We start from the raw sequence: 14,350 nt of genomic DNA on the forward strand, positions 1-14,350 counted from the left end.
GCCGATCAAAAAGAGCACAGGCTGATATTTTGCAAGCAACCACATCTGTGCACCAGATTGCCTAACCGTCACATTCCTGATCTTGGACAGTCTGGATTCCACTGCCTTTAAATGCAAACATAACCTCACGTACCATGAAAAAACAAACAAAAAGAAATAAACCCTAGTTGCATATTACGGCTTCACAAACATATGCACACACTCAAATAAAAACGCAACACAAAGCAGCAAAGTTAAGTCATAAAACTATATTTATAAATAAAAAGACATTTTTCATAAAAGAGTAGTGTGAAAGACATGGTCTGGATTTTTTTCCCCACTATACATTATCACAAGACAGAGTCTGAAAATGCTCTGGTTAATATGAAAATGCAGTTATGTAGTGTAAAAATGACTCTTGAAGCTGGATGCTCATGTTTAGCATTTAAAAATGAAACTAGTTGTGACCAACTACATATATAATAAATCAAACGCATTCTTACAGTAAGGAGGACTGTGGTTCTCGTGCACTACATACACATTTTTCCATTTCTTTCTGTCTTAAGTCAAGCAAAGGTTAACAGTTAGTGTTCATTTCAGGTTGTTTTTTTTCTTGTTAAGAGGTCAGTGAGTTAGAATTGAAAGAACAGAAGGAGGAAGAGGCTTCTTCCTCTCAGTTTGGATGTGAACAGCGCAGGGGGAGGTCAGAGAATGTTAAGATAAGGGAGGTAGAGAGAAGGGAAGAGTGAAGAGAAAAACGAATGCAAAACATCCGTAGAAAAGCGCTGCGTCATCTTCCCCAGTAGTCCGTTTACACTGCCTCACTCCCTCTCTTGCTCTTTGTCCTTACACAAACTCTTCCCCACTGAGGAGCGGAAACTGAGAAAGGGGCTTTGGTTCCATCTTGAGCGAGGGAGTTTCTTCACTGAAGAAAGTATTGCAACTACTACTGCGAGGAAGAAAAGCACAAAGAAGGAGGAACATTTTCTCTCAACATACACCACAGGTTGGTTCCATTTCTGCTTTTAGGAGAGTGGAATCAAGGCCTTGGATTTCTGCAATCTTCCCTCCCCTGTGTCCCGTCATGCTGTCCTTCTCAGTTTTATAATGACACAATGAAGCCCAATCTGCTACTTTGTTATTGGCCTACACAACCTGCGTTACATCACATCAACAAAGAACTCTCCGGCATTGCCCACCGCCATGCGCAGAGACTGGCGCGAGGCAGTGAGCTCAGGGGGCACAGAGGGAAGCTCTCTGCCTGGTGGGGCGCCAGGTGCAGCTGTTGACAGCGGGGGCTGGGGTGGCAGACCAGGGGGGCCATAGACGAGCCCCGAACCATAGGCTATTGAGTGAGAGTTGGCACTGCGGTGGCTGACAGAGCTACGGATGCTTCGTTCACTAGGGGGAGCCACCGAGCGCTCACTTGGAGCTCGGTGGCTTCTGATCTCAGTTTCGCTGCCACTGCCGCCGGACTTCCGCCCATCATTTTTACTGCAGTTAGAGCCACTGCTTCCTGTAGACAGAGCAGAATAAATTATGATTATCTAAATGTAATACACATATACACCACATTTTGTTAATTAAATCTCAGTGACCTATATGAACCACTCACTCCCATTTGGGTGACAGAAGTGAACGCAGGCAGACGTGACCCAGTTTGTGGGAGACTCTCAGGAGAGCTGCATGACTAATGCTAACGGAGCATCCACAGCCTTCCACAGGCCAAACAGCTCAGCCGTTACTGAAGGCAATTACATGTTTTCATTTTATTACCACAAACAGCCTGCTCGCTTTAGAGGCAAGTTCTTCAGACAAATGAATTCAAAACCATAACTGCTTCTATGCTTAAAGAAACATTCTGATATTTTGATTTGTATTTATACTTGTTGGCATCAAACCCAAAGACAGATGAACATGTACAGATTGTTTCTCTGCATCTTTTAGACAGGTGGTTCTGAGATTAGTTTAGCACCAACTGTGAAGGCTAAAGAGAAATAAAATAAAATAGCAATAAAATAACCATATTGCAAGTCCAAAATCCATGTTGTATCTTGTAACCTGGTTAACTATTAGCAGTACATTCAATGCCAGTGTGCAACCACAAAATGAGGACCGGACAGCTGTGATGTCGGTGCAGAAAGTGGGTCAAGCTGTTCTTGGTCAGTAAATATGTCCATTGCGTAAGCAAACTGTTCCTAAAACCACAATGTCTGGTTTTCTATTCCTACACATGTTAAATTAAAAAAATATGAAAAAACATGTAAATAAAGCAGCTTTGGAGCTGTTGGATGGAATATGTTTTACTCTCGATATAACTAGGTTATTTCCTTCATGTCTTTGAAGTAAGCTGGACCTACGAGTGAAAAGAAAGTGTGGAGATCAAATTTTTCTTTTTGGATAAGGCAGCAAACCAGATGTTAAACGCAGCTAAATGTTTTGAGTATTAGGTTAAATTTCTCTGTGGTTTGCACCATAACAAGAAATGTAGCAGTAGCTAGCATGAATTCACATCAGTTACAATGGCCAACATATTTTTACTGTTTCTGTCTTGCCCTCCTGTGACCTCTGCCGGAAGTTATACTTAAGATATGTTTTGGCAACATACTGTTTGCAGCATAGTGTTTGCAGACAAATCTCCAGGAATTAGAGACTGATATTATATTTTGATTTTCACTTTCAGCTAACAAAAAACTTTAAAACGGACACATTTCAACTCTATAGGAGGTGATACAACATTAATATGGCCTTCATTTAGTTTTCCAACAATACCCCACCAATTGTTCTTCAATACGGGTTGAGTCTACTGGCAATCACCACCAGCAGTATGCTCTAATGGCACTCACCGCTGTGCTGGCTTCCTGCACTGCCAGCGCCTGGTCCACCATGGAAGGGCTGTTGCATGTCGTATGGGTGTAGAATGGGGAACTGGTAGGGCAGAGTCATGGGCCAGGGGGCTGCCCCAGGATGAGGCAGAGGGGGGAGAGTGTCCTGATCTGAGGCACCCCCACTGGAACCATCATGTTCATTGAGAGACAGATGGGTCATATCTGAAAGAGAAAGGAGAACAGATTTAGTCTTCCACAGTGTCACCCCACTTATAGAGATACAACTGAACCACAACACCTTGTGGAGACTTGCTTTTAATGCCAACTCTCAAGGCAGATCTTAGCATCCACTTACTGCCACAGAGGTCTCCAAAGACGTAGTAGCACTGCTCAGAGAAGGTGATCTTATTGACAGTGTGTCGGATGTAGCCGGCCTTCAGCAGGTTGCTGGCATATTTACGGGCTTCTCGACGATCTGAAAAGCCTTCCACGTGATGAAAGAGCCAGTCCACCACATCAGAACCTGAGGACACAAAGACACACACATTTTAGAATCATCACATTCACAATGGTTTGCAACTTCTACATTGATGTGACATGTATCTGTCCACAGCTGATTTTGAACTGTTTTAGTCAGAAACAAAACCAACTTTTTTTCAGGATGAAATAAAGAAGATACTGCTGCTATGATATGCAACAATAAAAGACAACTACATTGATGGATTATTGGGGTGATTATGATTCATTCTGAATTGCTACGAGAGGCTTTCACTGAGACACTTACAGAAAACTATGCTGAGCTAATAAAGAACAGAGATGGGTGTGCATACTGATGAAGGAAAGAATAAATGCAGGATCATGCCCTCTGCTATGACAGACATACCAATGAAGGCATTTGCGATGGTTATCTTGAGCCACATCCTGTCCCGCACCTCCAGACCTGACTCTGGGCAGGCCATGGCCTTAGCAACTGTTGCCATGTCGCTGTGGATGGAGAGGTGAAAGTCATCGAATCCTGGGAAAGAGCAGAACCACATCCTCCTGTCAGAGTTGAAATTGTTTTGTAGTTGATTCACACCACTGAACCTGCTTTGAATCCCCCAAAAATGTATTTCACACATATCAAAACTGCTGGTGTATTTTCTTGTGTTTCCTACCAATTCAATGAGAGCACAGCTGCGTGCCGTCACTGTATCTCTGACAATTGAGTTTTTGAATTTGTCTAAAATAATGTTTGATTTTCTGTGGTCTGGACTGTAATGCGACCGATCATGAATCAGACTGATTAGGCTGGATGTTTGTCTGAACTGGACGACAACTGAGCTGGTCTTCACAAAACTTCAACAAAAGTCTGATCATAACAAATCAAATGTCCTGCCTAGAACACTATCACATCGTAACATATCATCTCAAGGAGGTTAGCTGCATTGCAAGAAAAGATGTGTTGTTATTTAGGTGTTCCCCCTAAACCTGTTTAAACTAATCTCCACTTCAATCACTGATTGCCTTTATTTCCAAGAATTTCCCAATAAAAAGGGTACGATACGATTATCTTCTTTTGTAACTATTGTATAATAGTTTGATACTTGGAGATTTAAATTTAATTAGGGGTCGGCTGTAGCTCATGGGGAGAGTGGTTGTCCCGCAACCACAAGGTAGCCGGTTCCCCGCTCTCCCCGAAGTGTCCTTGAGCAAGATACTGAACCCCTAGTTGCTCCCCGGGCGCTTCACTGCAGCCCACTGCTCCTTAATAACTAAGGATGGGTCAAATGCACAAAAGAATTTCCCCACTGTGGGATTAATGAAAGAGTACATTATTATTATTATTTTAAACTTTTCAGTTTTCAATAAGTTGTTAATAGGCAGAAGTAAATTATTGACTACATTTCTACATTCAGTATTTTACATGTTCACCCCTTGAGTGTAAATACTTCTCGCATTTACACACGCATCAATATTTCCGTGGAAAATATGGACATTAACCCAACTTCCCACAGATGTTCCAGGTAATGTACATTATTAACAGCCGCCGCACCGTTTATGCAAAACTCTCCATTTTAAGTGGCTGCACTGCATTTTGTACTGTTGAACCGAACTTGTCTACAACAGATTTCTCCATTTGATTGGAGACAGAAGCAATTGATGCACCAACTGAACTGATATTTTAGATTGCAGACATTATTTTCTCCAATTAAATGCCACTTAAAATCCCTTCTGGCACAAATACAGTTGGCCAATTATGCAAAGCATATGAACAATGTACCACTAAACCATAAATTGTAGCAAGAAATGCAAGCATGGGAACACTTGAAATGTATGTTCTGTCTGAAATGGGAAATCTTCAGAAATGTGAATCATCAATTTGGTCAAGTGTGTCGAGAGAGGAAAGATTCTTTTCTCCTGAGAGAAAGAAAAGACTTCCCTTTTCTTCCAAAGATTACAGGGAAGATGAAAGTGGTGAGTTATGGCTTAGTTTTGACACGGGTTATTGAGCAGATGGAAGCTGTGAAGCTGTACACAGTAAAAGCTGGAACAGAGAGAGGTTGCAGGAATGCAGTGAGAGGGCGGAGCCTCACTTAACAGAGATTTACTAACACGTCTGAGGACGATACAGATATTACTGCACTTCTGAAGAGCAGAAGGTGGGGGCTCCAAAATTAAACCTGATTGATCATAAAGTAAAATCCGGAATATCAACAATCCTGGAAAAATTCATGCCTCCTATCAAATAGTTTCAATAGTCAACTGTATTTATCAAAAATCCAACAGAAAACATAATAGAATGTCTTTTAAAAAAGGCAGAAGATGTACATTGCAACATTGAATTGTGTAAGCAAAAACAAAAGACAAAAGGAAAGTGAATGGAAAACTGTGACTAAGAGTTATGGTGGGGTGTAAGTGGTTTTGAATAAAAGTGCCTTGATAAGAAGCAATAACATGCAGCTGCAGGGGGTGACTCACGTTCAGTCTCAGGGATAGAGCTGCTGATGGAGGAGCTGGTGGAGGTGACGGTGCTCATAGAAGGGCTCATGCCATAAGCAGGGTATACCCCGGTCATGGCCGCCGTGTGGGACACCCACGCAGCTGGGTCAATGGGCCGGATTGGCTCACCTGATGAATTAAACATAGGATTAGGGTTGCAAAGGGGCGGAAAGTTTCCACGGGAATTTTGGCTCGGGAAGTTTTTTTGCAAAAGCATATAACAGGGAACTTAAGTGTAGTTGAGAACAAGACTATGCACGCCTAGCTCAGCTGGACCCTGGATGCAGCTGGTTGGGAACATTGTCTGCCAGAAACATAAACATAAAACGTTCTGTTGTTTTTGAACGTCTTTGTCATCAGTGTTGCGTCTGAACGTTTCAGCCCTATGCCTGGCAAGGGTGAGAGCGCCGAGTTGCATAGAGGCCAAGAGCGGTATTGCAGACAGATAGAGATTTCAATTATCCTCCTAACATATAGAAAAAAATAACTGAACTAGTTAATTTTTTGGAGCTGTGAACTTAGTTCAACATGTTGAATTATGAACTCTGAACTGAACTAGTTCATTTTAAAATGTGTGAACTATGAACTGAACTAGTTGATGTAGAAAGTGAACTTTCCCAACACTGTTTGTCATTACCTAGCATATTGATTACTTGGTAAACTGAAGCCATGTTCATTTTAATACCAAGTTTATTTGTATACAGTAGAATAACTTTTTACAGCAGTGAGGAGGACGTTGATGAGGTCCAGGAAGAAAGCATTTAGACCTGAAAGGATTCAGGGGAAAACACTAGGGGGTGGTGATCATAGGGAATACACCTTTTTTATTCAACATTCATGTTTTTGTTGTTCGATGAAAGAATAATGTTCTACTCACAAAATGTCAAAAAATGTCATTTTTAAAAGTTGTATTATAAATGTTTGCATGGATGTCTGCTTATGACAAGGTACATACGGTTAAATTACCCCAACATTTTCAGTTTATTCCTGTTAATTCCCGTTAATTCCCGTATATTCCCGTAGAAAGTTTCCAACTTTGAATATTCCCGGAATTTTGCAACCCTGCATAGGATTAAGCAGTTACTTAAACAGATGGTTCCACATGTATTCATTTATTGAAATTAAAAATGGAAAAAAGGAATAAAAGAGACAAACACTCACTCCTGGGCAGAGCAAAGCAACTTCGAGGGTTTGGGTCCCAGCACTTGGCCACAGTCAGTGTAATGGTACTGGTGAAAATCAGACAAAGGACAATCTCACCTTCAACTTTACTAGAATTCAGCCATGTTTTGCATCCGTGTTTTATAGAAAGGAAATCATTGTATATTCTGTGTGCCATAGACTTGTATAATGTGTGCCAGTTTGCTGCTTACCCTGGCTTGTGCACTATGTCCCTCAGTACTCGAACTGCATCGTCATTGCTCATGTTCTCAAAGTTTATGTCGTTCACCTACAGGGATATAAATGACAGAAAGACAATCACTCAAGGTTGTGAATATACATGCGACACATCTTGCCATAGAATAAGACACTTATACAGTTGAAATGACATGCATACGTGGGAAGACAAATGATGGGAACACTGCCACATGCAGCATGTTTATCCTTCAAGCAGGTGGCACTAGCAATAGCTGCAAAAGCAACATGGACAGAGCGACAGACACTCTCTTGGTCATGCACAGACACACACTTATCGCTGTCTCTCTTTGTCTTACACACACATACAGACACACACCTGCAACAGCATGTCCCCAGGCTCTATACGTCCATCTGCAGCCACAGCTCCTCCCTTCATGATAGAGCCAATGTAGATTCCTCCATCTCCCCTTTCATTACTCTGACCCACAATACTGATGCCCAAAAAGTTGTACTTCTCTGTGACGAGGGAACAGACAATGTGTATTCAAGAGGGAAGTGAAGTAATCAAAGACAGAAAAGGTGATCAATATGGATGAAATGACCTGCATTTGCATATTTCCCTATCTTGTGAAAGAAATGTTTTAACTTGGGCTCAGGCTGTAACTATATAAGGAGGCGCTATTCTGAAGAAATGCACACTCAATTCATCTAATTGCATTTTGTGTGCAGCCTCCAAGAGGCCAAGTGACTTACCCATGTTGAGCGTGACAGTGATGATGTTCAGAGACATGGTGGAGTCTGTGATGCTGCTGAATGACGAAGACTGAAGAGAAGAATGATGGAAATTAGGAGAAAATAAAATAAATATGAGAAGAATCAAAAGTCACAAACTAGAACACAATTTGAATCAAAGAAGTCTGGGGTGAATTTGCAGTCCAAGTGTGCCGTCTCACCCTGTCGATATTGGAGGCCTTAGGTTTCCGTCGGCGACGGCGGTGTCGTCTCATTAGACGAGAGGAGCTCTGCTCAGTGGAGCTGCTAAATCTGAATACAAAAAAAAAAAATTGTTTTAGAAACTATTCATATTGAAAGTTTGTACTATATGACCAAATATGTACTGCGATATGACTACTTAACGAAAGATATTATACCATATCAATTCAGTTCTCAGAAAAGAAATTCGAACCTGAATAAAAATTATAAGAAAATACATATCATAATGTGAATAGAAATACCTGAAGAGACAATTTCCCCCATTTAACTGGTCTAAGCATCTAATTTAATGTTACATACATAAATAAAAGAGCCCTTTAAACACGGTTTCTATAATAAAACTAGTGCTTTCCATGAGTCAGGAAGAGCTTTAACTGTGTAACGGCATCCAACCCACTGAATTTAGAAGTTATATCCTGACAGACATATTATCAGTGGGACCAATACCCAGACATTTTGTTCAGGCAAAAATCCATTTATTTCTGTGTTGGTAAGAATCACATACAACTGATTAAGCGGTTATCCAGATCTGCCTAAAGAACCGCAGCGTCTCTAAAGTGGGTTGGAGATATTTCAACGACTCCTGGAGGAGAACTCGAGGGGGTAACCACAAAAACCACCAGACAATTAGACCGTGCTAATCTCTGCCCAAACCCATCATATGTAATTGCAGGTGCATTCCTCAAGCCAAAATGCCCTTTCTCATTGGGAACTGAACTCAATGAACAAGCTGGACAGTTACACAGGACATCTGACCTGCTGGTTGCGTCATCATCTTCTGAATCAAAACAGGAAGTTGACTCCAGCTCGCTGCTCATGAAGGACGAGCAGCTGTCGTATTCAGGGCCCCCGCGTCCAATTGAACGTGACGAATAGCCGTTCTGCCTTCCACCTGCAGTGGCACAGCATCAGTCAGGATCAAGCACATGAAAATATACACATTTTGTTCATTTGCTGATTGATGCAAACCACTGCATCCACGGTAAAACCCTTTATTTAACCCACCAGATAAATGACATTGCTGAGAGATACATACAATGTATCTCACAACTGAGAAAAACAAAAACACGAGGCAGCGAACATCTTTCTGACCGTGGTCGTTAGTGTGTTTCCGTCGCGGCCTCTCCCTCTCTCTCCTTTGCGACACCATGGAGCCGGTCTCCGTGTCATTGTCCAGACTGTCCCGACCACTTGCTGCTATCCCACTTCAGACAGAGACGTTGCACAGACATCAAGAGTTAGTGTTAAAATAAATAAATAGAATTACACTACATCATTATCAAGAGCATTACGCTCATTTAACAGCCACTTAAACAAACGTTTATATCGAATGCTTCTTTGTTCCAATTACATGACAAACTGTGTTGAGTATGAAGCCTTCTCTTAGTCAGTGTGGTTGAGGTTTGCACACTGGGCGGGGATTGTTGTATTGCTTAACTTATTTCAGTCTGGTTTCTTTTTCCACTTCTATCATGCGTCTTCTACACACTTTGTATTATTTGCAGATGAAGCAGATTGCATGTACAAATGTGAAAACTGTCAATGACAATACACTTTTTTAGGAAATATATACATCAACTTCCAGAATGAAGATAATCTAATAATAAAAGTGTGGAAGAAAAAAGGTAGATTTTATTTCCTCCTGGGGGGTCCTTCTTTTTCAAATGTGTTGTTTCCTGTGTTACTGCAGTTATTAGGAAACACAGTAGTCATTCAAGCAGAGCCAAACACAAAGTACGCATGGCATCTTTCTCTTTGACGAACACACAAACAAACACACACACAATCTCACTATTGCACACAAAAAGAAATACACCCCACTTTTCTGAATTTACTGACTGATAAGAGGGCGGTCTTGAATCTCCGATGCCCCCAGTCCTCTCCAAAGGCGGAGCCGCCTCTATACTGTCCGCCACTGAGCCTGCATCTGTGTGGGCCCCGTCTCCAGAGACCAACTGTCAACAGACAAGAGAGTCAGGTCAGTCAGAGGAATGAGACGGACACTCAGAGAAAAGAAAATACTGAAAGACATGGAACAAGTGGGCAGTAGTGTGTTTACACTGCCTAAAAGCTCAGCAGTAATTATGGACTGTTAGAGATGAATGTGTCTCACTCAATTTAACTATCAAGTTGTTGTCGACTAATTTCCTGCTGACAGAGCAAAGCTATCCAAAGGCAGCTGTGGATTCAGAGTTGTGACAGACCGTGTGCCATGGTATGCGTCTACCTGTCAGTGTTGCCTAAGTAACTGAAGTGTGGAAAAAGTGAAATCCAATAGACCATTGGCTTCAACATTACTATCATCTTCCCTTTTACTTTTAGCACATTGCAGTGAACATTAGTCCTGCTTATTCCATATTTGTGTTGACATTCTGCCATAGATCTGTAGTTCTTTGGCATATTGGATATTGTCCATATTAGAAATGAAGCAGGTACTGTTGAAGCTGAAAGCTAACAACAATTACATCAGTGTGAAACTGTCCCCACTATTAGCAGCAGACACAGCTGGGTAAGACTATAATGATTCCCTATTTTAACAAAGGTATAGAGAGACTGTAAAATCAAAATCACATTTGAGGAGCTGGAGCCATGAAATGCTGCAGCATAGAAAGACTCAACTGTTTGGATTTGTACAGACGTTATAGGAGGTATTTATCCAGTTTATACATCCATTGTGTTTGTTCCGTTTAATTTTCAGTTCATAGGGAAAACATGTTGTTGTGCAAAAGGGGAAGAAGTGTAGTTACTGCAGGACAGTGGAGGTGCACTGAGATAAGGTGTACAAAATAATGTGATAGACAAAATCTGGTTATCAGCTGACAATAAAGAACAACAGGCCAGATTGAGGGTGCTAGTCTGTTTGATGATGTGGTGATAGTGAGCCAGGCCCATGGACCCCAGAGAACAATCAATCACATCATTGAAACAACAGATGAATGGCAAAGACAAACAAATGGATACACTGTAACAGAGATAACGTTTGATTATACATGGAAATGTCAACAACCCCCGAGAGATCACATGACTCTCAAATGAAACCACACTGTAGTAAGTTAACCAAATGCATTAACCTTTCACATAAATATACAGAGCACTCTCTCAACTTTATTTCCCCCCCAGCTTGTGAGATTCAATCTTCTTATTAGAGGACATGCAGTGAGGCTCTTTGTTATGAGGTAGTTTTCCCTATCCTGTGATTTCACTTGTTTTAACCCAATTTCAATGACGAGGGGAGAGGAATGGAGAACCAGCACCAGATGTCTCTTGTGTTGTGGAGACGGGAGAATTACTGCTCGGATCTTCTAAATGAGATACTGCATGCAAGTACATGTATGCAGGTAGGCATGTGTTGCGTGCTGTTACTGGCATGGGTATCATATGAAATCACTTTTAAATGATTCCAGGTCACTTTCTTTAAGGATAGAAAAAGAGTATTTGCATGTTCCTGGGATCATTATGTGATAATATTATCAAGCAGACGAATAGGGCATCTCCATAGAGACGGCGTCTGAATGTGTTCCCTGGCCAACAGATGGGAACCATTGTTATACACGCACGCAAACAATTGGCACACAGCCACTTAACCACACAAATACAGCAAACAAAGACACAGCAACAACAACAAATAAACAAACCAGAAAATGATGAATTGAATCAAATTAAATGTATTGTGAACCTACCCATGACACCACACGTCCATTAAAACAGGGCAGTTTTGCATTGTCGTCAGATATTTCCTCCTTTACCACCCTGTAAAGAGAACAAAGCTGTTTCAATAAACCTCAACTAACACAAAGCACTCTCAGGGTAATAAACATGAGGCAGGAGATGGGCAACACCTCCATCAGGAGGGACTGACAACTGGGAAACCCAATGCTGATTTAATAGTCCATTTACTACACTGTTGTTACACACCTCCAGCCAGAGATACACAATATTGCCTAATGCCATTGTAACATTCAGTTACTGATTATTGTGTAATAAAGGCAGGTCAACAATTCAAATGCATCCCCTAAACCTTTCTGCAAGGATAAACCTGTTCCTTCATACTTTGTTGCTGATATCAGCATTAACTTGAAGGTAATATATAAATCAAGTTGAGGAAACAACACATTTAACGAATCAAAAAAAGCATACAAGCAACAAGTTACAAGTTTAGCACTGTTAAACAAAATTTCAGGAGGAGAGTCATGTCAAAAGGAGGGCAAGTTTGGAATAAATCTGTTCATGCATTGTATATAAGAAGTGTCTGTCTATTCATCAAAGCCTGATGACAAGAAACACTATTGGCAATTAAATTAACGAAATGCAAAAATAGTTCCTGTACAACTGTGTGTTTTTAACCAATTCAACTGTATTCATTTATTTTATTTTTTTAAACCTTCCAAGTTAATCAATCTTCAATAGACTGTATGCTTGAAAGAACCAAGAACAAATCAGGCATGCATGTATTAACCAGTGCCTCAAACTACTGGTGACCACTAGTAGCCTTTTCAGACAAGAATGAACCGGGATGGTCAGTGAGACGTTCTTTGAAAGTCTTGGTAAAATGGTCCAGTCTCTATTCCAGTCTGACAGGTTGGTCAATCTATATACCACCATTTGCAGTACAGGATTCAATAGTCCATTCACCCTTCACAGCATGAATAGCTGTGGGTCTTTTCAAACACGTCTTTCCCACATGCAAATGTTAAGAAGTTGTTGCCCCACCCTAGTTTGTGTTAAGTCAAACAAAACTTTGAAAATCTGGCTGATCTTTTCTTTTCTTTTAAACAGTACATTTCCCCCCTTTTGTCTCTACAGAAGATACTGTCTGAACATAAAACGTCCCCTTTTCCACCCATGTTTTAGCACAAAAGGACATACTCATAAAGCTGCCATGGTGACGAGGCATTCCTGTGTCCAACTCTGCATTCCTCAGACTAACAGACAACAACAGCAGGGGCCTGCTGGACTCACTGAAACTGTCCGTTTACGTTGACATTAGCCTGTTAGCAGAAATGTCCCATACATTAGCCCCGAACTGACATCATAAACTGGTTCTTAACAGTGTTATCAACTACCCCTATTACCACTTTACCGAAGATAAGTTCACATGCCAGTCAGTACCTTCCACTGGTGTTCGTGAAACTGACAAATACCAAACTTGGTCACACAAAGTGGAGGCACACGACGCACAGGCTCGCCACACAGGCAATGTAAACAAACGGGGTCGGGACGCTGAACAGACCTGCTAACTCCGCGAGCTCGTCGCTAGCAGCTAACAAAGGAACTGCAAAGCAAGAAGCTAGCTAACGACCGACAGCCAGGTAACGTTAACGCATCCGTGACAAGCCAGCTGAGAGAAGTAACAACGACGTTAACGTCAATCCAGCTGCACTAACGTAGAAACCCCCCTGTGGTGTTGTGCTGACCCCATGTTGAACACAATGAACCCTTTCACAGTTACCCGAAGTCATCGTCCATAGATTTGAAGAAGAATTTGTAATTTGGTTTCTTGAGGACATTTTTGAAGTCTGCCAGAGTGACTTTGTCCGCCGGCACCGATAGTTTCACCAGATATGGCGTCTCTTGGTCGTCGAGGTGGTAGATAATTTTGGTCTCCCCCATCTCGGACTGCGGCTAAGGCGACGCAGGCAGGGTGCATCAAGCCGAGGGCCTGGCAGGCTCCCTCTCGGGCCCCGACTCCCCGTGGCGATGGCGGCGGCTGTGCCGTGGTCCTCCCGGCTCTGCCTTGTTGACCTCACGCTACTCGCTGCGTAGCCCCGGTTCTCTTCTCTGCGCCAGCTAGCTAGCACGCTGGCCGCTATTAAAAACCGAAAAAGCACCTTGCTCTTCCACAAAGCGTCCGATCAAGGTCCGAGGTTCGTGTTAGTTCCCGTTTTATCCAACTTCCAATACGGCGATAACAGCTGAGAAACAAGTGGGACAGTTTGAAAACGCAGTAAAGGTATACAGTCCCTGAAGGGTCGCGTTTCCCTTCTCGCTAGCTGCCGAGCTCGGTACTTTGTTGCACACGAAACTAAAAAACAAATGGTCCAAGCCTGTTCGGAGGGGCGCCACCCACAGGAGAGGAGGAGAGTGACAGCGTGTAAAGTCACTGCAGTGCATGAGCCCCCAGAGGCGGTCATACGGGAAAGGACATGAGGCCCCTCCAGCCTGAGGGGACATCCTCTTTAGGGAAATGGCATTATATAATGTGGGATTAA

The 14,350-nt window shown here is 42.1% G+C and overlaps 1 protein-coding gene across 2 annotated transcripts; it reads right to left on the minus strand.

The window, feature by feature from the left end:
* Positions 1–228: 228 nt before the first annotated feature.
* LOC117746442 (segment polarity protein dishevelled homolog DVL-3-like) lies at positions 229–14,181 on the minus strand. 2 transcript variants are annotated; one of them, XM_034555566.1, is made up of 15 exons: positions 13,591–14,181; positions 11,822–11,891; positions 9,981–10,096; positions 9,234–9,346; positions 8,898–9,033; positions 8,102–8,192; positions 7,902–7,971; positions 7,525–7,664; positions 7,163–7,239; positions 6,951–7,018; positions 5,769–5,918; positions 3,691–3,822; positions 3,163–3,330; positions 2,826–3,029; positions 229–1,495 (listed from the first exon to the last, which is right to left on the minus strand). In XM_034555566.1, exons 1-15 carry the CDS (start codon positions 13,749–13,751, stop codon positions 1,140–1,142), a joined length of 2,052 nt encoding a protein of 683 aa, XP_034411457.1. In that variant the 5' UTR covers positions 13,752–14,181; the 3' UTR covers positions 229–1,139. The 2 variants fall into 2 exon arrangements, with proteins under 2 accessions (XP_034411457.1, XP_034411456.1); XM_034555565.1 differs by having other exon boundaries at positions 9,963–10,096; positions 13,591–14,159.
* Positions 14,182–14,350: the final 169 nt, after the last annotated feature.

Source organism: Cyclopterus lumpus, chromosome 17 (genome assembly GCF_009769545.1).
Source record: "Cyclopterus lumpus isolate fCycLum1 chromosome 17, fCycLum1.pri, whole genome shotgun sequence".
NCBI lineage: Eukaryota > Metazoa > Chordata > Actinopteri > Perciformes > Cyclopteridae > Cyclopterus > Cyclopterus lumpus.